This window comes from Mytilus galloprovincialis, chromosome 12 (assembly GCF_965363235.1).
Source record: "Mytilus galloprovincialis chromosome 12, xbMytGall1.hap1.1, whole genome shotgun sequence".
NCBI lineage: Eukaryota > Metazoa > Mollusca > Bivalvia > Mytilida > Mytilidae > Mytilus > Mytilus galloprovincialis.
The window spans coordinates 52,380,050-52,405,609 of NC_134849.1; the positions used below are offsets into that span (position 1 = coordinate 52,380,050).

The 25,560-nt window shown below is 31.8% G+C and overlaps 1 protein-coding gene and 1 long non-coding RNA gene across 2 annotated transcripts; both read left to right on the forward strand.

Moving 5' to 3' along the window:
* The first annotated feature begins 547 nt into the window (after positions 1–547).
* On the forward strand, positions 548–4,086 carry LOC143055487 (uncharacterized). The gene is made up of 4 exons (XR_012972048.1): positions 548–688; positions 1,416–1,590; positions 2,898–3,123; positions 3,915–4,086. It is a non-coding gene; the product is annotated as an uncharacterized LOC143055487 (long non-coding RNA).
* Positions 4,087–10,698: 6,612 nt separating this feature from the next.
* On the forward strand, positions 10,699–25,254 carry LOC143053702 (choline dehydrogenase, mitochondrial-like). The gene is made up of 7 exons (XM_076226489.1): positions 10,699–10,777; positions 13,011–13,139; positions 18,967–19,095; positions 22,524–22,645; positions 23,220–23,387; positions 24,209–24,395; positions 25,247–25,254. Exons 1-7 carry the CDS (start codon positions 10,699–10,701, stop codon positions 25,252–25,254), a joined length of 822 nt encoding a protein of 273 aa, XP_076082604.1.
* The last annotated feature ends 306 nt before the right edge of the window (positions 25,255–25,560 follow it).

Genomic DNA, 25,560 nt, shown 5'->3' on the forward strand with positions numbered 1-25,560 from the left:
TGTATGATCACTTGCTGTTTGCTGTTCAATATAACATAACTGCGCCATTGAATATTAACCAAAAAAAGGCTTCAGAACCAGAAAGAATTCTTGATTATATTTTCAACAGAAAAGGCAAGTAATGAAACTTAAAACATTTAATGATTTTTTTCAGGTTCCAATTTTTCATGCTTACGTTTGTATTATTTTTATCAAATGTGCCACGAAACAATAACTCTAAAGTGATAAGATTCATTTATTGTGTAAAGTGTTATTTAAAATACCGTTAGGCATTTGCATAATATAAAGTAAACAAAATTGAATACAAAATTTTTAAAACAGGGTATTTGGTACAGGCGTTTGTTTTTATTTACTTAAGACCTATCAGTAATGCTTGAGTAACAAATACCAAATACAAATAAACAACACATTATAACGGTCTAAATAGAAAACTATGTTTTATCATATGACTACGCCGAGTAAACACATGAAAAGTAAAAATTGAAAAACCTTCGAATTATAAACACGTCTATATCAATATCTTAATATGTATTTTGTAGGACTTTTTTCAAGAAACGCAGTTGAAGGAATAATTTTTCAAAATGTCAACCCGCTATATACAAGAGGTCCACAAATTGAACTTCTGTTAACTAACCGGGCCTACGAAGAGGGTTTTGTTCGTAAGCCATATCCGGCATTTAAAAAAGAAGTATATACAATAACTTTAAATTAATTTTAAGTATCTTTTTGAACATTTTTTCTGTTCTAGGACAGCAGTCTAGTTTAGCTGGAATACAAACCACAGATTAACGTACCAAAAGACTGTACTTTTGAACGATTCTATTCAAATCTTATTTTTACAAATTTGAAGTGTATATAATATATGTTAAATAGGTCAATGAGTAAGTCTCAATAATGTTTAAGTTATGTTTAACCCCAGACAAACAATTTGCATATCGTAATTAACTAACAGTGAAGAGAACTTAATTTGTTCTCTAAACAAATATTTTCATCGTGATTGAATTTTGTTAAATATTATTTTTGCAAAAATATCTATTTAAGGTGGTACCCAACACTTTCACTAAAATTAATTTGGCTCGTTTAATTTTCATAAAATTTTGACAAAATATTTACTTTGACCCTTGGACAAAAATATAAAAATTTTAAAAATTTTGAACCAACCGTTTTGTCAGAAAAATTACACTGGTTATATAGCAATTTGACAAACACCAATTTTGATCATTGAGAAGCTTAATAGTCCTTTTACAACACAACGTAATTAAAACGTTTAGCTGACTTTACAGAGTTATCTCCCTGTAGTGTTAGGTACCACCTTAAATTTAAAATCTAAGGCAATGCGGTTCTAATAACACGACACACATAACATTAGGGTGTTTTACACATGGTTAGTATTTCGTACAAATGTTACATTTCAGATTGTAAAAGAACATTTAAAACGTGTTGCTGAAAACAGTTTTATAGCGAGAATGTTCTTATTACAACCTAGAAGTAAAGGTTATTTGCGGCTTTCGGACAATTCGCCATTTAGTTCTCCTATTATAGATCCACGATATCTTTCTCACCCAGAGGACATTGAAGACTTTGTAAGAGGTATAATAATGATGTAACAACTATTCTGTAACACCTTGATAGAAAAAGTAAAATAACGATACTGAGCTCTAAAGGAAAAATCAAAACGGAAAGTCCCTCATCAAATGAAAAATTAAAACGGAAAGTCTCGAATCAAATAGCAAATCGAACAAATCAAACGAATGGATAACAACTGTAATATTCTGGACTTTGTATAGGCATCTTCTTATATAGAAAATGGGGAATTAAATCTGGATTTATAGCTACTCAACCTCAACAGTCGTATTAAATTTAATTATATTGACATCGATGTTTGAACAAATCAAACAAACAAAAAATGTCAAAAGTAGGGGTATAGCAGTCAACACTTGTTATAATATTAATCACTATAAAAACAAACAAATCAACAAAGAATCACAAACAGGCAAACATACACAGCACATCAGTAAAAACGAAAATGAAGATTAAACAACACAATGACGGGATGTACAAGTACTGAGCCTCGTCAAATGGACTTTACCACAAACAGTATTAACAGTAGAATGGAAAGTATTGTTCGACATGTACTTGATTGAAAGTACCAGTATTGCAATAATTGACATTATCTATCGTTAAAATAGTGTTTTTGTTTCAATTAAGGTGGTACCCAACACTTTAACTAATAAAATAAACGGTACCAATTTTCTTGCACCAGATGCGCATTTCGACAATACATGTCTCTTCAGTGATGCCTTTAACCAAAATATTTGAAATCCAAAGCTTACATAAAAGATGAAGAGCTATAATCAGAAGGGTCCAAAAAGTATAGCCAAATCCGTGAAAGGAATCGGAGTTTTGCATAAGGGAGACACATTGGCTCGTTTAATTTTCTTAACATTTTGACAAAGTATTTACTTTGACCCTTTGACTAAAAAATAAAAGAATTTAAAAAGTTGAACCAACTGTTATATCAGAAAAATTACACTGGTTATATAGCAGTTTGACAAACATTTATTTTGATCATTGAGAAGCTTAATACTCCCTTAACAACAGAATATAATTAAAACGTTTAGCTGATTTTACAGAGTTTTCTCCCTGTAGTATTAGGTACCACCTTAATTTATTGTTTAATTTTAAAATTATTCCCTTTGTGAAAGCAGTCCAGATTTTTTTTTCACTTGTCAATAGTCAATTGCATACGTTTATATATTTTTACAAAATTCTGTAATCACAATTATTGGAGAAAATATATTTAACAAAAACACACAATAAACTTTCTGTCAATAAGATATTTCACATAAGGTATATCATACGCTATTGTATTGGATCACGTTCAAATATAATTTCAGGCATTCGGTTTATGCGTTCATTAGAACAAACTCGAGCATGGAAATCTATCGGGGCTACTTTGGTTAGACAAGATGTACCTGGACATTGTAGTGAATACATTTTTGATTCGGATAATTACTGGAGGTGTATTGGACGTCATTTTATGACAACGGCATCTCATTTTATAGGCACATGTAGAATGGGGTCAGTTAATGACCCGTCGGTTGTTGTTGATTCAAGATTAAGGTATAGTTAATTTCACAACATATTTTGTATCGTACCTCAAAACATCTACAACTGTCTTTTCAAAATTATTATTCATAACAGATTTTTATTTTTAACAACGTTTGAAATGAAAGGTAAAGGAACCACTACTGTTTGGACTCTTTGATTTTAAGATTAAAAATTATATCATGGAAATATTCTGAAGTCATTCGTCGTCTGCCAGTTTTTTGTACATTGATGCTTTGTATTTTCTGTATGTTGCTTGCGCTTCAAACAAAATTCAAACACTGAATGAAAATAACCTCATGTTAAGATATTTTTATGTGTATGAAATTATAAGCCAATACAAAAAGATAGTGTTTAAAAGGTACAAGGATTATAATTATACATTTTAAACTTTCTTCTTCATATTCTTAATTTATTGTTAATTCTGTTATTCAAATATCGTTAATGTAACGCATACGAAGTATGCAATATTCGTGTAATTCTCTGCTTCAGTTATGTTGTAAGTGAACATATTTTGTGAATGATTTAATTGTTGATGTATCACGCCTTCTGGTTGGCTGAACGTCATAACGTGTGACCGTTACGTCCTACACGTTTTTTTAATTAATTATTCCTTAAAAATGGAATCTAGGATAACATTATCAGTACTGACTAATATATATTTTTTTGACTACTCGAAATAACCTTAAATAAAATATAAACACTTTTAATGCAGCAAAGTTTCGATTTTATTTCATAACAGATATGAACAAATATTACAGTGGCCATTCTTTAGTTTTACAAATCAACATACTTTTGTCTAACAGGGTTATTGGTATCAAGAACCTCCGAGTGGCAGATGCATCCGTTATGAGATATCTTCCTTCAGGTCATACAAACGCACCAGCCATGATGATTGGGGAGAAAGCTGCAGACATGATCAGACGTGATAGAACGCACAGATATAACATCTAGACCCGTATTGACTCAATGAAATATTTTATGGATTGAGTCGTTGAAATTATTTAATGTCTTGATAAAATGTGCTGTACTGAAACAGAATAAAGACTTTTGAATTGAAGGTGTTCTTTCTGAATTTTAAATCTGTCAAGATGGTTTTCTCTTGACAGCGGGTAGATGTCTTAACAAAATTATACCACATATATAAAGATAAGGCGTTTATTTATAGTAAATTTGTATTATTGTCAAATATTTTACTCCGTCATTTGAAAATCAACACTCTGAGTGCTAGAAAACATTGCATACTAGATAAATCGTTTTTCTTGTTTTGGTAGTGTGAATATGTTACATTTCATTCTAAATTCAGTCTTAATTAAAATCTGCCTGTGTTTGTATATACATATTTGTTCGCACCAGACAGTTGTCAAGTCGATATTCCAATACACCATTAAAAACGGACTAGATATAGCAGCAAAATACATGTGTATTGTTGGAAATATTCCTATACGAAGAACCCCAGAATATATGTTATCTCCCTAGTTTGAATATTATTATAATTTTTTTCCAGTCGTCAATCACCAATTTGTAAGACAGTTGTTGATGAATGCCATCTTACTTGAAACAAATTGCCGTTTTATTGTTGAATATATAATTTTTGTGAAACACCAAATAGTTTTATTGATATTGACAAAATCGTATGAGCAATCCTAATCAGACATGATTCCATCATAGATACACAACTTTACTTGATTAAAAACTTTCAGCAAACTTACAATTACATTTGATAAAGACAACCTCTCGTTAAAGTACAAATAAAATTATATATATATATATACGAGAATACACAACATGCCACTAATACTATAAAAATGTCATACGCCGTGGTGCCCACCTGGTCATCTTTTATCAGGAACATTGAAAGCCAAACATTTGAAAGCCGTGTTATGATTACCAAGCCTCGTCTAAAAGTGACATGATAATACATAGACATTAAAAGGAAATCTGCAAAGGTAGATAAAATAACACCGCTAGCATATATGATATATCACTGAAACGATTGTAAAGTTGACACCGAGTATTTATCTTCATCTCTATAAGGTCTTTGCTAACGGTTATCTATACATTTAAACCTTTATCGGATCCTGAAATGCAGTTTTGTAAATGTACATACTCTGACAACTACCTCGTGGTTGCTTCGGTAAAATAACGAAGGGATGATTTCAATTTCACCACCTAGAACACTTGGTTTAATAGCTACATTGTAAACACTAACTCTCTATCACAAAAATCATGATGAGACACACAAGCCATGGATTATCGTCGCAACTTGATCATATATATTCCGTATAAAGTCGCTGCTTGTTATTTTTCTTCAAAAAAATGCAAAGTTTAGAATTAGGAAGCTGAAATGATCTCCTTTGTCATAAAAATTTGTTTTCAACTGCCCCTTATTGTCGAATTTTAGGTGTGAGTCAAGATATGAGGCAGAATTAACTGTGTCTGTTGTATCCGTTATCTTAGATTCAATGTGATAGATGCGTATAACATGGATCGAACCGCAATTTAAATGCTTCGACGATTTACATTCAACAAGTCTACACATTTGTAAAGTAAATGCTGCGAAGGTCTGTTTGGCTTTTCTACACGTACACAACTATTTGCATTGAGACCATTACCGTGACGTCAGCCAAGTCATTTACCGTGGTTTCTTTTTGTAGAATTTTATGCTGAAATTGACTCACCAAACAATAGCGTTGGATTCGTCTGTGTGCCTAATTTAATTAAGGGGTGTCTGGATATACGCCTGAGGTTGCCTATGGTCAACCATAGGTACCTATGGTTTGATAATTTATACACAAATTATCAAACCATAGATACCAACGGGTAACCATAGGCCGCCTCAGGCGTATATTCAAACACACACTTAGTTTGAATTAGCTTATTTACTAATTTTTGTTCACTAATAGATCTGATTTTAAAACTTAGATTTTACTTTTGTAATTTGTATATCGTCGCTGGGCTTCTAAAATGTCGTATATGACTTTTTTGGCTAAAAATACTTCTTGACACCAATGGTCTGGGCGGGTGGAAATCTTTTGTATTACAAAATAGCTTACAGTTAGACCAATCAAAATGTGCGAAACAAGACATATTACAAAATTGCCAATATCAGTTCTTTGTAAAGTTTGCTTCCAAAATCTTGTATGAAAACTTGAAAATCGTTGTCGAATGGCTTTGGGAAAAAAATAATTGTACATTTCTCTATTTCTGTGAAAATAATTTAAGTTCTTGGATAATCCAGAAATGTCAAAGTTTTTATTTCACTGCTATTTACAAAAATGTTTAAGTTCACATACGACATTATGGAAGCATGCATTTTGCCAAAATTTTCAAAGCCTGTTTGTGAGATATTTTTTTTCTTGAAAAATTTGTTATTTACAACATTTTAGAAGCCCAGCGACGTTATGCCTTCACAGGGAATCAAACCCCGCATTGAAATCTGTTATGTGTGAATGCCATTGACACATCGACAAAACCTGTCGGCTACAAATGGGTTTCAATCTAGGTTTTTATTTCATATATAATAATGAACATATCATACATATGTAGTTAGAGTGCTTTACAGGTAAAATCTTAGAATAAGTTTATTTAAAATAGGATATTTATTTTTTCAAATATAGTTGCACAGGAAGGAAATCTAATTTTAAATAGATAAGTATTTTACATTTCCGTGGCTTTTCAATGTTTTAACAGTAATAAATGAACATGTATCCAAGTAAAATCACAAATTTACTAAACTCCGAGGAAAATTAAAAAAAGAGAGTTCATAATCAAATGTCAAAATCAAATGATAAAACACATCAAACGAATTCACAACTGTCATATTCCTTACTTGGTAAATGTAGAAAATGGTGGATTGAACCTGGTTTTAAAGCGCTAAACCTCTCACTTTAATGACAGTCGCATCATATTCTGTTGTTTTTACAACGATGCGAGAACAAAACAGACATAATCAGTAAAATAGTAAAAATAAGGTTACAGCAGTCATCACTGTGTTACAATCTCAGAAAAACAAACATATACAAAAACACAAAAAATATCTATCAAATTAAAAAACACATTCCTTGTTTCGCGTGTTGGGCGTCAGAATAGAGATATATATAGTAAGATAAATATTATGTACTTTTTTTTATTTGAAAAGTACTTAGTTAATTTTCGCTTTCTGCATCTTTCAACGAGGCATACATATTGACATTTAGAATAATGATGGATAATGGAGATCAACAGTTTTAACATTTAATAAGACCATAGATTTTTTTTAAGAAAAGCCAGGTGCTACAAATACATACATTTTATGTACATGATATAGTACATATTAAGTGATTGCAATCGAAACAATATTACTTTTATTATCAATACTTTCATAATCATCAGTCACATTTCATACTTACTCTGCTAAAAATACTGTCAAATAAAAGGTCTTAAATGAAAGGTCTTTTTAATTTTGAAAGACTCATATTATCTTCGTTGACCAATGAATTAACAAAGCTACATTTTCTTCGAGCAAGTTTAAAAGAACCGAAAGATTTGTAAGACGGAGCATTACTTAAAGAACAAGTAAATTTAAAGTTAGTCAAGATACCCAAAGTTACAACAATTGTATGTATGTGAAGTTAGTGTCCGGTTCGTTTCATTATTAAATATTTCAACTAGGTGCTGGAATAAATATTCAACTAGGTGTTAAAAAATATTCAACTAGGTGTTAAAAAATATTCAACTAGGTGTTAAAAAATATTCAACTAGGTGCTGGAACGTGTGTCGATATTCAACTGCCTAAGTTAATATTAATAGAAATTTGTGTTCTTTAAAGAAAGATAAAATGCAGTCGTAGTTATACTTTTAAGACTAAAACTTTATGTTAGACATAAAAACAAATTTCAAAATATATCGCAAAACCCTACCAGAGACCCTTATGATTCTTTAATGGCGATAACATTTGGCGAATATTTAGACTAATTATGAATACAGATATTTCCCTAGAACATTTCATCTTCGATTTGTTAGAAACTGTAACAGTTTGCCCCTCCGTTTATATAAACATATTGGCTATTCCTGCTTGACCCGCTAATGTCCCGCATGAACTTTAGACGTCATACAACAATCACTTTTCCATTGTGCCGTCATATATTTTCTATTACGACGTCAAAATTTTACGGCAACTTTTGTGATGTGCACTAATAGGCGGACAAAACGATGAGGAGTATTGAAGACGAAATATTTTCCCCAGATAAGGGCCTGAATGAGTTACAAACAAATTGAGATTGAAAAAAAAAACACAAATTATAACTGTTTGTTCTAGTCTAATGACATGAATGATTAATAAAAAGACATTAATCATGTTAATGAATGCATTAAATCTTGAAAAATGTATAATTTTTCAATAAAATCGAATTCCTACAAAAATCATGAATCAGCTTGGCGCATCATCTTCAGGGGAAAACTTGAGATCAAATGAATTAAAACTTAAGATTATTTCGTTTCTTGTACGCCTAAAGTTGCATAATATCTAATTTGTAAAAGTAAAATGTGTGCGGTAGGTGTTATTTCATTTAAGAATCTTTTGCATAACGAATAAAGTCAATATTGTGGCCTACTTCTTAGTTGCAAAATGTCAAGTGTACATTTAATGGGAACTACTAGCCAATGTACTGAAAAGTTAATTGAAAATTGCTCATGACTGGTTAAGCATTAAAAGGCTGCAACACATTTTTAGAGGTTATTGGTGTGTAAACTGGTATATCCCAGTGTATCTCGGTCGTGCTTGAACTTGTTAAAAAAGATATTTTGAGAATTGCAAGGAAATTAAAGTGCAGAACGTTATTCTAGAAATAATATAGAACATCATTTGTTTTTGCACCAAAAACATTCAGTCCTGAGACTATATTTATTTGTATTGTCGAAAGAACACATTTTTGTACAGAGAATTATTTTTTTTTATGTTTTCCTATCAAAATCCTTAGTATCATGTTGATTAATCAACGATGATTTAATTAATCAGAAAATGTTTGAAAATTTTATAATTGTTTACAATTGCCTACGTACTTTTTCAGTTTCATTGACGAAATTCTTGACGTTTACCAAAATTTACATACATTGAGACCATGAGCAAAATTCAGACATTTGTAGCTATAACTAATTTGTCTTCTAGATAGATGTAAATAGTGTTTTCAGAAACCCCAGATGCACCTGACATTTTCTGAAAAGTTAGACTCTTTATAAGGACAATTGGTGATACGAAATACAGACATACTGAATTCAATATAACTCTCAAGTATATCTTAAAAGAAGTAATTTTTGTTGTATGATAACTTTTGTATTCTTGTTGTTCGTTTTTACTAATATGATTAAATTGTCTGTGAGGCTTTTTGTGTTTCTTTCTTGTATGTGGCTTGGCTCTAGATATGTACTTATACATCCCGTCATTGTGTTATAGAGCCATTGTAAATGTTTGTGTATATATTTGTTTGTTTTTACAGTGATTGGAATAATTACACAACGTTTACTGCTTTTCCCCTATTTTGACAATTTCCCCTATTATGTCTGTGGTTTTTTTACACATCGCTGTATATATAATTAAATGTATACGACTGTCATACAAGTGAAATGTTTAGCGAGCTACAGAACCAGTTTACACCCCCCCTTTTCCCCACTTTCTTATTTAAGAACATGATTGAACCAAGACAGGAATATGACAGTTGTTGTCCATTCGTTTGATGTGTTTGACCATTTGATTTTGATCTTTGAATCGGGACATTATGTTTTGATTATTCCTCGGAGAACAGTATTTTTGTTTATAATCTAACATGCTATGACATTTACAAATACTTATCGAAGAAACGAACCGTAACACATAATCATGTATTTTCTTTCATCACAGATTATCATTAGGTGTAAAACCTGGTAATTTAGATGATGCATACCTTTATATTTTGTTGTATTGTTACATTATCATTTGATAACAGCTTCTGAAAAGGTAAAATTTTAGGGTGACGTTCTTTTTTTATTCTTTTTAGTTTTAAATGGAGATTTGTCGTTTTGAAAATAAAACATTCAAAAAGATGAAGTTAGGAATGTTATGTCTAAACCAGATATATAAGATTCATAACCGATTACAGTATAAATTTTACGTTTGTTAAACACGTTTTGAAATTCAATAAACAAATAACCTCTGAAGAAAATTTGTATTTCATAAAGTAAACATGTCATTACTTTTAGGGATTACATTGGTAAAAATTAGACATGGTTTTAATGTTTCTCAATGACATGCTCAGATAAATCATAAATATTTTTAATTTATAAATCATAATTGCAATTGAAATTTGATACCTTTAAACTACATGTATATATACGTGTTATAGAAATTACTTCTTCTTGTACAAATTGTTAAAACATCAAATTCCTTTTCAGTTCCTTGTTGATATGATATATTCCTTTCCAGACTTACATAAAATCAAGATAGTTGAATTCGATTGGATTGTTTTGAATCTTTTTGTAGATATTTATCACCCAATAGTTGGTCAACAGAAAATGTTTTTCGCAGAAGTGATTTTGCGAAAATCAGCAATTGCATCACTTGTATACTTTCTTACGATGGTTCTTTTAGAACGGAAATCAGATCCACCAGGGGTTTATGATAAACCCTTCAAAGAAATGTATGATTACATCGTCGGTAAGTTTTTAACTTTGTAGTTTAGACAGATAACTTAGGTTTGTGATCGTACAAAGATATTTGTTGAAGATTGCGTTCTTTTTTCCTAATAACTATAGTCAGTTTTTTGCATGATGAAAATTTAAAAGCTTTAATACGATTATATTTCATATCAAAAAGAATGTACATTATTTCATGATGAATTAACAAAGAGTTTACATGTAAATACGCATAGTGTATTTATGTGTATGTGGCAATGTTAAAATTCTTTCACAACCAATGTAACCATTAGTAATTAATAGGGATGTTAAAAGATCTAATACTCGGATACTCGGTCATAATACTCGAGAACCGAAAAGTTTAGATTTTAGGTGGGATGCAGTGGTTTTTTTTATTACCTTTCTTAAACATATTAACGAAAGACAAACGTATTTCAAACATAGCTTGATTCTTTGGGGGTTTTTTTGTGTGTCAATTAAACAATGAATTACCGACCGCCGTTTCTACAAATAACCTATATTATAGCAATCATTATTTGTGTACGTGTTCATGAACCAAGTTCCAAAAAAATTAAAAATATGTGCATATAAGTCCGACTCAGTAGACAATATTTGTATCATCTGTTTCTGATGAGTTTTTTTTTTAAATACGACTTTAATTTGTAAACAACAATATTGGACTTCAAATTACAAGTGCTTTTTCGTGTTGCTCGGTCTTATCTTTTCTGTGTTTTGTTTTTCTGCACTATCAGTTGTCTGATATTTTTTTAGCAATACAATACAATATGCTTTTATCTCAAAAACACTCCGTCACATTGACATGTGAAACAAGAGGTAAATTACAAAAAATACAAAATACAATCACATACAATTAAAGAAATAAATAAACAACTAGCCATGACGTTGTCAGTCTATTTTCGACTTCTGGGGTTGAAAATGTCGTTCTCATACTTTTGCATATCTATAAACTGTAAATTAAACATGTTTCAAAACAGTTAAGTGTCCAATGAAGAGCAATTCAATTAATTTAAGTGTCCATCTCATACCAATCACGTTTACATAGAAGTCTTGATTAATAAACAAAGTACGGCTTGTGATGAGTTAATTATCAATCCATGAAAGTGTTGTTATGTGTACAAACACCGTTATAAATGTCTCTAATCAGTTGCGTAGAGTTCATCACATGTCAATATGATTTTGTTCTGGTTTTCGCTATATCTTTTTGAAAATGAACTTTATCTTATACTTAATAGAAAAATGAAATAAAAAAAAAATAGGTCACCGTTCATTTGCGCTCACAATCTGCCTTCGAAAGAAGCATACATTTTTGATAATGTTGTTTTTTTCTGTTGAACTAATAAGAGAAATAGCGGTAATATCGAAATAAAAAAAAAACTTAATTACGGAAATCGCTTAAATTTTACAATTATTTAGTTTATGTACTGCTTATTCGTAAACAACAATAAAAAAAAATAGGTCACCGATGAGTTAAAAAAGATATTTCAATTTTAATGCAAAAAATAGCATTTTGCACCAAAGTGAGATAATTTGGAGCTTTTTCAATGGTATCTACGTTTTAAAAGTCACCTGGGGCCAACACGAATTGATTTTTTTAAATGATTTTCGTACCATATGATAAAGTAAGAACTACTCAAGGTAACTAATAAAATTTGTAATGAAAAATAAATTTTTATTTTTTTTTTCTGAAAATCTTATACACGCGAGCCTCTTTAACATGTACAACAAACTGTTCTCGAGTACTCGGCCTTCCAAGCCAGTACCAGTCGAACAATTGACATAACAAAAAGTTAATAGCTGAATACATCTGTTTCAATTTAATTTTCAAGGTGCAAGATAGCTTGGTTTCGAAGTTCACTCCAGTAGCAGACCTATCTTAAGTTAAATCTTCCGCCGTCATCATAAATGGGACAATCCAAAGTCCAAATGTGCTTGAACACTACTTTGATTTGGGTCCTTAGACAATTTAAAGCAGTTTTAAAACACCACAACTTATCAAGTAAACTTACTATACAGCTATTGACTACATACATCTGTACGAATAGGTAAACTTTGTAAGAAGAGCAAACTTTGTACGAATAGGTAAACTCTAAACGTAAAGGTTAACTTGGTATGAATTGGTAAACTCTGTACGAATAGGTAAACTCTGTACGAATAGGTTAACGCTGTAAGAATAGGTTAACTTTGTGTGAATATGTAAACTATATAAATATGTTGTTTGTTATATTTTGTTGTAGGAGCTGGTTCTGCAGGTAGTGTTGTTGCCTTTCGATTATCGGAAGAATATGACACTTCAGTTCTTTTGTTGGAAGCTGGAATGTCAGATATGGAACCAGATGACGTAACCCAAATACCATCTCTGTGGGGTTTTCTTATAGGTTCAGAGAAAGATTGGGGATATCATTCTGTTCAACAAAAGTACTCCCATTTTGCTTATGAAAATGAGGTTATATCTTTTTTATATCAATAATTTTTTTGAATAAAGTTACATAATGGTGTCTTTTTTTTTGCAGGTGAGCGATTGACATGTTTACAGAACTATTGTCGCGAACGAAAATCAATATAAAAATAAATAACATTTGAGTCAGGTTGAAACGGTTAAGTAAGAGAATCGACATTAGTTCAACGTTTGTTTAATAGAATAAGAAACATATATATTAAAACGGTCCAATAGACTGAATCAAACAGTTTATGCTAAGTATTTCAAGTCAAACATGTGGTTTAGCTGAAAAAATCGTATACCATTTCGCTTTGGTGACAAATTTCATACCAGTAGTTCATATTTGTATGTTCGATTTGTCAAAATCACAATCCAATCTTCTTTCCATCTATTGTAGCATCTGATAATGCGACTAAGTGTGGATTTTAAATTTCAATTATGAATGCCACGAATGCATATATTGTTATACACCCATAACAGAGAACCCTTGTTTAATTGCGGTGTTTTATGTTTGTTGTAAGACATGTAAACACGCTTAAATAAGATATAAGATGAATTGGTATGAGTGCCAATGAGACAACTTTCCATCCAAGTCATATTTATAAAAGAAAACCATTAAAGGCCAATGTACTGTCTCACACCAACCAGCAAACTGTAAAGGCTCCCATAAATTACTAGCATAACATCAACAAGTGATAATGCACTGAACTTTTACATTTGACTTATGACACAATCATGACAATGTAAATACAAAATTAATGAAATAAGGTGTGATATGTAAAACAATTTCAATCAACCATAACTTGAAAACAATGCCCCCACACGCAATAATGTACAGAGGTTAATGAATAATTTTGTTGTTAGGTATATACAGTAATGACGATAGGAAATATTTTTTTACAAATTAAATAACTTTGTTGTTCATAGTACAATAACTGAATTGAAGGGTAAGCAGATCCTGCTCCACATGTGGCACCCGTCGTGTTGCTTATCTGATAAAAAATCCGGTAAATAGTCTAATTCGGTAGGTCACATTCAAGAAAGGGAAGGAGATTGTAGTTACGACGTAAGGAACATATCCGATATCATTTGTGAAACGGTTATTCCATAACGGTCAACCAACTCGTGATGGCGTCCGTAAAATTTACGAAGGGATGATTTTAACTTCACCATTTGGAACTCTTGGTTTAAAAGCTTCCTTTTGAGCAGCAACCCTCTAGCAAGCAAATCATGATAGGAAATGCAAGCATGGAAATATCGTATCAATTGGGAGGTATATACCTCGTATGCAGGTGCTCCTGAATGTTGCTACTTAAAAATTGAAAGTTCACAATTGGAAAGCTGAAATCATCTGTTTTGTCGTAAAGTTTTGTTTTCAACCGACCCTCAATTTCTAGATGTAAGTCAAGATATGAGGCCGACTGAACTGTATCTGTAGTATCTTCTATCTCTAGTTCGATGGGATAAATACGTTCCACATAGTCCCCAATTTTGAATTATTTAGTGAAAGAACATCATCTATATAGCGGAAAGTAGAGTTAAAGGATATTGCTAATTTCTTATCTTTCTTTAGAAGCACATCTTAATTTTACTAAATTTTTTTATTAATATAGAGGGCTTACATAGCACAAGGCAAAGTGCTTGGAGGTTCATCGTCGATCAATGCACAAAATATTGTAAGAGGCAGTCGTAACAACTATGATCAATGGGAACACGAAGGGGCAATCAGTTGGGGATACGACGATGTTCTTCCCTTCTTCAGAAAACTCGAAAATGCTACAGATACATCTTACGGAGACTCAAGTATGATATACTTTTATTCTTAAAGAATAGTTTTGTAGTATTAAACTTACCGAATTTATATATACAGCTAGGTAAATTTCAATAAATGATCTGTTATTTTGCATTTGAAAGAATTAACATTTGTAATATTTCAAAGCTACTAAATTAACAAAAATCTGTACTTACAAATTATAAGAACAAAAGGACATTGCACACTAAGAACTGATTATGATTAACTGGTGTATTACTATCTGAATTGTGATTCGATCTGCTATTTCAATGCTTCTCCGTTTAACACTTAATGATATATATTTAGCAGAGAAGTCACTGATAGTTTGGTAGAAATGCATGACGATGGTTTCATCGATGACAAAACTCTTTAATATTTGAAACCAGACAATCCAAAACCGGGCAGATTTTATCTTTTACCTAAAATTCATAAGGCCAATAACCAAGAAAGACCTATAGTTTCAGCGAACGGTCATCCGACGGAAAAAATATCGGAATTTGTTGACTTCCATCTTCGTCAACATGTTGAAGACTTACCATCTCACATCAAAGATACAACCGATTATCTAAGAAAAATGCAGGCCTTAAATCCACTCCCCTCCGACACGACTCTTGTTTCCATGGATGTCACCTCCCTCTACACTAATATTCCACATGCAGATGGTATCGATGCATGTAAAAAAGTTTGGAATTCCAGACCAGTGAAATATCCACCTACCGAATGTCTGGTCAAAATGCTCACGCTGGTACTTAAGAAAAACAACTTCACTTTTGATGGAGATCATTATTTGCAAGTAAATGGAACTGCCATGGGCACCAAAATGGCTCCGTCATATGCCAACATATTTATGGGCAAATTAGAGAAACAAATCCTTGAAACTTCCATCGAAAAACCGCTTTCCTGGTTTAGATTTATAGATGATGTGGATATGAAATGGAATAAAAGCGACGAGGATTTAGATACTTTTATCACTCATGCCAACAACATACATCCTAGTATCAAATTTACTCATGAGAATTCTAAATCCAAAATCGCCTTCCTCGATACTTCAAGTTCGCTCACAGAGGGCATCATATCTACAGATTTATATTCTAAACCTACTGACACTCATCAATATTTGTCCCCTAAAAGTTGCCATCCTGCTCATCTTACCAAGAGCATTCCATACAGTCAGGCACTTAGAGTCAAGCGAATATGTTCCAACACAGAAACAACTAAAAGACAACTACGTCAACTTGAAACTCGCTTGAAGAAAAGGGGCTACAAACACAGAAATATCAAAAAAAGCTTTCAAAAAGCGGAGTCAATTCCGAGGAGTGAACTATTGGAATACAAAGTTAAAAAGAAAAATAAAAGGACTCCATGTGTTCTTACTTACCACCCATCTCTCAAAAACAGCTTTGGTGTCATTCGTGGGCATTGGAAATCAGTTGAAAAGAATTCCAAACTATCCAAGATTTTTCCCGAGCCTCCAATGATAGCTTTTAGGCAACCTAGTAGTCTGCGGAACATGCTGGTGCGGGCTGAAGTGTCTGATAATAGAAGTACTTCTGGAGAATGTCGTTCGTGTGAAGAAAAACGCTGCAAATGCTGCCTACAGATGCAGCATTCATCAACATTTCACAGTAAGGCAACCGAAAACAACTATAAGATATTTTGCAATGTTACCTGCAAAGGTATGAATGTTATTTACATACTAGAATGTTCGGTTTGTGGCCTCCAATATGTTGGTGAGTCAAAGCAGCCTTTCCACAAACGCCTCAATGGCCATAGGAGTGATATCTCTAAGAAGCCACTTCTCCCAGTTTCTCAGCACTTCAGACAGTCGGGTCACAAACCTGATGACTTTAACCGCATGAAAATTCTAGTGATTGAACAGAACATTCGCTGGAGTGATGCCCAGCGACAGGTTCGGGAAAGCTTTTGGATAAAGGAACTTAATGTACATCATCCAAACGGAATCAATAAGAAATACTAACGGTTTTGTTTTTCACTCATTTTTATTGTTAATATACACAGTCACGTATATTGAATTATAGTGTTTTGTTTATATTATTATATTCAGGATTTTGGATTAAAATCAATCGACCAAAACTTACCTGTATTATCAGTATTGTTAAAACTTATGACACTTGAAGAAGGCGATTTGTTGAGCCGAAATATTTGTCTACACGATTTAATAACAACATTTTCGTATTATAACATCTTATATCAGTACCGTTGTGCAAATCTTTAGACTGATATATATATATATATATATATATATATACAACTCGTCTAAACATCAACCCAACAATGTTATATCTGTAAATTTGCTTTCGCAAATTTTTGGTTCTTCCCTCTCCCTTCTACATCTGTTGTAGAGTTGTCACCGACTCAGACGTACTTATATATATATACATACATATATATGTGCGTGTGTATATCCAACTTAAAGAGGAACATCATGGTTTCATAAAAATTTAGTTTTCTATGTTGTGTCATGTGTTCTGTTGTTTGTCTGTTTTTCTTTTTCATTTTTAGCCAGGCGTTGTCAGTTTATTTTCGATTTATGAGTTGGACTGTCCCTCTTGTATCTTTCGTCCCTCTTCTGTTGTCAACATAAATTAATTTACAAACTGTTTTGTTAGATTTTGAGAACTGTGGTCATTTGTATCTTTGTCAATCATTCCACATCTCCTTATTGTTGTAAATAAAGTAAAAAAATTGCAAACCTAAGGTTGGTATATACAAAGCAAAGAGGCCTTAGCCAAATTGGACTTTCACTTTTAAAACCTATATTTATAATTCAATAATTTTATATGATTTGCATATCTGTAAATACTTAAATTGGATTGGTCACTTAGAATTTTTCTCTTAGTTTACAATTGGATAAACCATGTTTCCGAAACTACTTTCGTAATCTGTTCATGCGCGATACACAAGCTTGCAGGAATCCAGGGATTTTCAGAAAATTAAAATTAAAATATAAATGCATAACAATTGTGTCTATTCTATTGCATATATAAGAAAAAAAAAGAAATAAATAAAATGCACTAGATCTTGGAAAATGTGTAAAGTTAAGATAAAATTCTGCAAAATGTGATGAATGATTAAGCAAATTTACGTCATAACAAAACACGACGTCATTCGAATGAAATTTTCATTGGAAAGATTATCTGGTTACTTGAACGCTTCAAGTTCGGATAATAATTCAATCAAATAATTTTGTTGAGGTAGGTGCTAATTTATTTTAGATTCCGTTGCAGCTTTTGAACATTTATGGATTTTGGAAAGTCAATATGGCGGCCAACTCCTTATTTATGACATTTTTCTCATTTGTGCATTTGATGGTTATTATAGTAGCGTTTACACAAACATATGCATGTTAATTGAAAATTGCGAATTTTAGCATAAGAATTATAAGGATTAAACACATTTTTTCTAGAGGTTATTGGTGTGTAAACCGGGACTCATATTCACAAACTTTAAACAGAAGTCCTTCGAACTTTGTTTATTCTTTAGTTTTCTATGTTGTGTCGTGTGAGCTGTTGTTTGTTTGTTCTTTTCATTGTTAGCCATGGCGTTGTCAGTTTGACTGTCCCGTTGGTATCTATCGTCCCTCCTTTGTGAGTTAATCGCCCCTGTGTTCATATCAATTACCTCTGGAAAAAAAATAATCCTATAATGTTTTTTTTTTATTTTTAATAATTTTCATACTGTAGCTATTTTGATTAAATGTTAAATGAAGATCTTGAGTAAGGGGCTAACACCTTTTATCTTTGGTGAGTTTTTTTAAGTAAATGCAATGTGAAATTGTTATTGGCAAAGTGTGTCTTTTTAAAAAAAAAATATCCTTTCTACATACTGCTTGTATGGTTTTATCAATCACTAAAAACTTGAAAATATCAAAACAATTGGTTTATAATCAATTGTAGACAAGTCTGTTTCAGTCATATTTGTGAATTCATATGTTTTATAGCTTTACGAGGACTGCATGGACCTATCAACATAAAAGAGACTACTGAGAGTATTTTACAGTCATTCCATCAAACAGCGGCAAAGGAAATAGGATTTTCTACAGTAGATTGTAATAGTGATGATCCGATAGGTAGATTATTAGTTAGTATTAATGGTGTGGGTGGTTATTAACTATCATGACTACCCATAAGGGTCTTGAACGGTCGGTAGGTGTTATTAAGAGCGCTCAAAGTAAACCAAGAATGAGAATTTACAGTAAGTCGCCTATATTCAAATCTAGTGAATATATTTTAAGATAAACCAAGTCAAAATAACTAGAGGCTCTAAAGAGCATGTGTCGCTCACCTTGGTGTTTGTGCATATTAAATAAAGGACACAGATGGATTCGTGACAAAACTTTGATTTGGTGATTGTGATTTGTTTGTAGATCTTACTTTACTGAACATTCTTGCTGCTTACAGATATCTCTATATATAATGAACTTGGCCCAGTCGTAAGGGTGGAAAATATTTTGTACAGATTTTAAAAATAAAAAAAAAATATATGAAATTCTTTAAAATTGACAATAAAGGGCAATAACTCCTTAAGGGGTAATTTGATCGTTTGGATGATGTTAACTTATTTGCAGGTCGTACTTTGCTGCACATTATTGCTGTATACCGTTTATTTTTTTCTATATTAATATTAAAGATAATAACCAAAAGCTGTAAAATTTTCTTAAAAATACCAATTTAGGGACAGCAACCCCACAACGGGTTACCTGATTGGTCTGAAAATTTCAAAGCAGATAGATCTTGGCCTAACTAGCCATTTTATCCCGTCAGATTTGCCTTAAGTGCTCTTGGTTTCAGAGATATTAGCCGAAACTGCATTTTACCCTATGTACTATTTGTTATCCATGTCGGCCATCTTGGTTCGCGGGATGGACATCGGACACATTTTAAAACAACTTACCCCTATGATGATTGTGAACATGTTTGGTTAAATTAGTCGTTGTTGTTTGAGATAAATAGATTTTTTTTTTAAAATACAAAAATTTATGAAAAATTGTTTACAATTGACCATTTTGATTATATTGACTTATTTAAAGATATTACTTTGCTGAACATTTTTAGTGTTAACAGTTTATTTCTAGCTATAATAATATTCAAGATAATTACCCTAAACGGCCAAATTTCCTAAAAATCACAAATTTAGGAGCAGCAATCCAACAACGGGTTGTCCGATTCGACTGAAAATTTCCTGAAAAAAGACCTGATAAACTTTTTTACCCCAAGTAAGATTTGTTCGAAATTCTTTGAATTCAGAGATCGAAGCCAAATTCTAAATTGTACCCGTATGTTCTATTTTAAAATCTAAGGATTTTCTTATCCAAGGAATAGATTACCTTAGCCGTAAAGTATTTGGCACAACCTTTTGGTATTTTGGATCCTCAATGCTCTTCTGCTTTGTGATTGTTTGGTTTTGTAGCTATTTTGATATGGGCGTCACTAGTGGGTCTTGTGTAGACGAAGCGAGCGTCTGACGTACAGAATTATAATCCTGGGGTGCCTTTGATAACTATTTACACAACTGGGTCGATGCCACTGCTGGTGGACGTTTCCGAGGGTATCACCAGCCCAGTAGTCAGCACTTCGGTGTTGGAATGAATATCAATTATGTGGTCATTTTTATAAATTTCCTGTTTACAAAACTTAAATTTTTCGAAAAACTAAGGATTTTCTTATCATTGGAATAGGTTACATTAGCCGTATTTGGCACAACCTTTTGGAATTTTGGATCCCCAATGCTCTTCGGCTTTGCGCTATTTTGATATGGGCGTCACTGATGGGTCTTGTGTAGACGAAGCGCGCGTCTGGCGTACAGAATTATAATTCTGGTGCCTTTGATAACTACTTAACCATGGTAAGCCGGGTTACCAGACACATTTCTTAATCTACATAACCCAATGATGAGTGTGGCACAAATCTTAAATTTGATTCAGCAGTTTCAGAGGAGATGATTTTGAAAATGACGACAGACGCCCAGTGATGAGACAAACTCAATTGTCTCTTTGGGTCAGATGAGCTAAAACAAAATAAGTGAATACATTAAGTGAGGGATGAACTAGGGTGAAAATTTTAAAATCTACAATTTATTTTTGATAGTATCAGTCAGAAAAGCATTAGTAAAGGAACAACAAGGGCTGATATTAGTCTTGGTTTGACCCAACCTGGATTCTAACCACCGAGCTTCCTTTTAACAATAAATTTCTTTAACGAAACTATAAAAAAAAGCTGTCAGAGAAGTGTGATTATCAAATTATAGAAAAAAACAGATTTAACCCGCCATTCTGGTTTTTGAACAATGCATTATTAAATCAGTTTTTAAAATCGTGTCAAAGGTTGATGAAGTCAAACCTCTGATTGTGTCATGTCAGGCTTATGGTTTTTGTCAGATTTTCGGAATCCTCTGATTTTATCCATTTGAATGCCTAAACAAATTTTTCCCATTTTTTTTTAATTATCTTTCACATGTATCATTATCAGCCATCTGAAAAGTCTTATAAAAAAGCGTTTTTTTTTTTTTTTTTTTTTAAAGTTTTGAGAAATTAAACTTGTCAATGATTAAGCCATGAAAAATCGAGAGAGAAAATTTCCCGCCAAATTTTCAATGGCATATATCTTAAAAAGAAGCACATTAACCAATATTTTATTCTTGCTCTTTTGGTTCCTTTATTAATCCCCTATCAATATATACTAATGTTATGAAAAACTTATTACTTTAAAACGGAGTAGCGGACTTCCTTGAGACCATTTGGGAGATAAATACACAAAAAAATCTTATTAAAATTGCGATAATTCGTCATTCATCAATATTGGTTGAATAAACTGCAGGACATAGGTCATCTCAAATATAATTTGCGATTCTAATGACATTATGCTAATATTACGTGTGTTTAGCGTAACAAATTCATAACTTTGTATCTCTGATGAATTTTTGTATGGTCACCAATCGTCAGCAATATATGTTAACATGCAAAATCGGTCTTTTGGTCTTTGATTTAATACATTTTATGTTAACTTATAAGATTTTTGAATACTTGATCTTGATTGTAAATATTTATTATTTTACATAAGGATATCACAATCTTTCTGAAAGATAAAAAATGGCGTAAAGCCTTTGTAGACTACGAAGTTTTAAACAGAACTACCTTAAGACAGATTATTAATTATACAATAGCAAATTGCCTTAAAAGTGGAGACTAGTGTACACGTGTTATCCTTAAACACTAAATTTTTGCCTTTCATTCACCATTTAAGCGATTTTTTGGGGGGCACGTTAATGGCAATGCAAATTTAAACTAGTGGTATGTTTAATATCTGCCCTTTTAATCTGATTAACACAAAATTTGACATTTAATGACTTTTTCAAAAGAAAATTCGAAAACATAGATCTTAATTTTAAATGTATGTGTTGTTTGGCTACTGGCATACCAACTTTTCCTACAGTTTTGTGTTTATGGTCTTTTTATCAATCCAAAGAGCTTTTTGATTTTACATATATTAAATATTTTAGGTTTCTGTAAAAATCAGATGAATGTTAAAGACGGCAAACGTTGCAGCACATCGACCTGTTACCTTAGGCCAGTCTTAGAAAGACACAACTTACAAGTCAGTTTGCGATCTCGCGTAACAAAGGTAATGACAACTCCTTGTTGCCCTTTGTAAATATTTTGCATCATTATAGTTATATCACAATCGGTTGAAGAGTGGAGTGATATCTTTCTACCTTTTCATAGGAAAACAGTAGGTCACACAAGTCATGCTACATTTTCATAGCAAAACATTATGATTAAAAGAGCAAACCGGTCGCAATTAAACCAAATTTGTAATACATGCACAATAACATTTTACGGCAATGACAGGGCATATCAGGGTAATACATACGTAAATTCTATTGTAATTTGAAAATTACTCTGTATATAAATAATTTTATTAGTAAGTCATAGTACTTGAATACGTCGACGGCAACAACAAGTTCTTAAATTTGATTATTTAAAGGCGAAACTTTGTTTAACTACTTTACAATAAAAAGATATGCATCGAATATTATATTTGAAGGTTAAAGAGTATCCTTAAAATTAAGCAGGTATTCGTATTCAAATATATGTTTCCATATACAAATATTTTACTAAATCATGTTTGGATCCCATTGTGTATCATGTAGTTTAACTAACTAAACTTATATCTATATATTACCTATGACATATAGGTTTTAATAAGAAGTAACAAAGCTGTTGGAGTTGAATTTATAAAAGATGGAAAGAGACGACGGATATTCGCAAAACATGAAGTTATTCTTTCAGCTGGATTTATAAGGTCTGCTCAAATTTTAATGCTCTCGGGAATCGGTCCTCGCAAACATCTCCAACAAATGAAGGTAACCAAAAAAATGTATTCTCACAAATAATTTTAATTTTTATAATGATTTTGCACGTTTGCTTGGTTTTTCGCTTTCACTCAAATTTTAAGTTTAAAACGATTAACTAAGTACAGTTATGTTTCTCAATATAGTTAAGAAAAGTCAGTCCAAAGAAGAAATTGAAATCAGTGACACTCACCAGTTTCCTTCCGAATTGTGTTGTTATTTTTCAAATGAAACAGCAGAACAATTTATGTTTAGATAGTATCAACTTTATCCTTAATATGTTAAATGCATATGTATTGCTTTTAACTATCCTTTGCTTATTTGTGTCGTATGCAGGCTGTATCATTGATGTGTGCACTTCATCCCTCATTGATTTGTAGTTACTTGGTTCTTTATTGATATACGTTTTGAATAAAACACGTGAACATTTATACACTATTCCGAAATTTAAAAAGTGGCAAACAATGTTAGAGTAAAATGTGCTTATTCAAACAAAAAGTAAAATATAGTTGAAACGTTCTGTTAATCCAATACAAAAGCTTATCATTAAAAGTTTTATCAAAACAAAAGTGTTTCCACTGAATATACATTTGCATATATTGACGATAGTAGTTCATCAAGGTGCAAAATATCATAAATCGATGACGAATACCAATCAATGTAATTAACAAAATCTAACGACATCTACTCTTGAGAAGGAGAGAGTTACACATATGGATAAGAGACCGTTTTCTGTCAATCATGAGGTTTTGTAAAAATATACGCGGAGAATGAGCTTTTACAGAAGGTTAAATATTCTGCTCAGAATATATCAAATATGTCTTCCTTTACAGATACCATTAACAGTTGATCTGCCTGTTGGACAAAATTTGTATGATCATTTACTGTTTGCTGTTCAATATAACATCACTGCACCATTGAGTATCAACAATAAAAAGGCTTCAGAACCAGATGATAAGATTTATATATGGTGTACATCTTCGGATTTCAAATGTTTGGCTTTGAGTGTTCCTGATGAAAGTAAATCCAAAAAAGCGCTTCGGAAGCAATGAATTATTAAACGTGTTGTTTTTCATTTTTTAAATCACTGGGTGATACATCTGCTGGTGGACTATCAGTCTCCGAGGGTATCATCAGTTCAGTTGTCAGTGCTTCGGTACGGACATGATTTAACAAACTTTACTAAAATTGTCCGTTTATAAATTTTGAAATTATTAAGAAACTAAGGTTTCCACTCCCTCAGGCAAAGTTGGCTTTAGATGAATTTGGCTATTTATTTTAGGGTTTTATGACATATAGCTCTTCAACGATTTTCTGTACGTATACATCTTCGGATTTCAAATGTTTGGCTTTGATCGTTCCTGATGAAGGTAAATCCAGAAAAGCTCTTCGGACGCAATAATTTATTAAACGTGTTGTTTTCCATCTTTATTAATTAAATTGCCATCATGCATTTGTTATATTTAAAGTAAACAAGATGTATACAAACTTTAATAAAAAGACAACAGTTCGTACATATGTTTTTTGATTTACATAAGACCAATTGGCAATGCTCCAGTAACAATATGCAAAAAAACCTAATTAAAACCTTTAAGAAAACTCATTTGCTTTTCACATTATACCGGTCAAAATAAATGCAGTTTTATCACATGACAACACAGACACATATGAAAAAGGAAATAATAAAAAAGTTAGAGCATTAAATTATTGAAAATACCAAACGGAAGTCCCTAATCAAATGGCAAATCGAACACATCAAATGAATGGATAACAACTGTCATATTTCTGACTTAGTACAGGTATCTTCTTATGTAGAAAATGGTGGATTAAATCTGGTTTTATAGCTACTCAACCTTTCACTTGTATAACAGTCGTATAAAATTTAATTATATTAACATCGATGTTTGAACAAATCAAACAAACAAAAAATGTCAAAAGTAGGGGTACATCAGTCAACACTTATTATAATCTTTATCACCTATAAAACAAACAAATCAACAAAGAATCACAAACAGGCAAACATACACAGCACATCAGCAAAAACGAAAATGGAGATTAAACAACACAATGACGGGATGTACAAGTACTGAGCCTCGTCAAATGGCCTTTACCACAAACAGTATTAACAGTAGAACGGAAAGTATTGTTCGAAATGTACTTTTTGAAAGTACCAGTATTGTAATAA

Coding starts and splice junctions, on each gene's coding strand:
- LOC143053702 (XM_076226489.1), top strand. CDS start 10,699: ATGGTTCTTTTAGAACGGAAATCAGATCCACCAGGGGTTTATGATAAA. Junction 13,140..18,966: donor CCAAATACCATCTCTGTGGG/GTTTTCTTATAG, acceptor TATGTTTTATAG/CTTTACGAGGACTGCATGGA. Junction 19,096..22,523: donor TAATAGTGATGATCCGATAG/GTAGATTATTAG, acceptor TAAATATTTTAG/GTTTCTGTAAAAATCAGATG.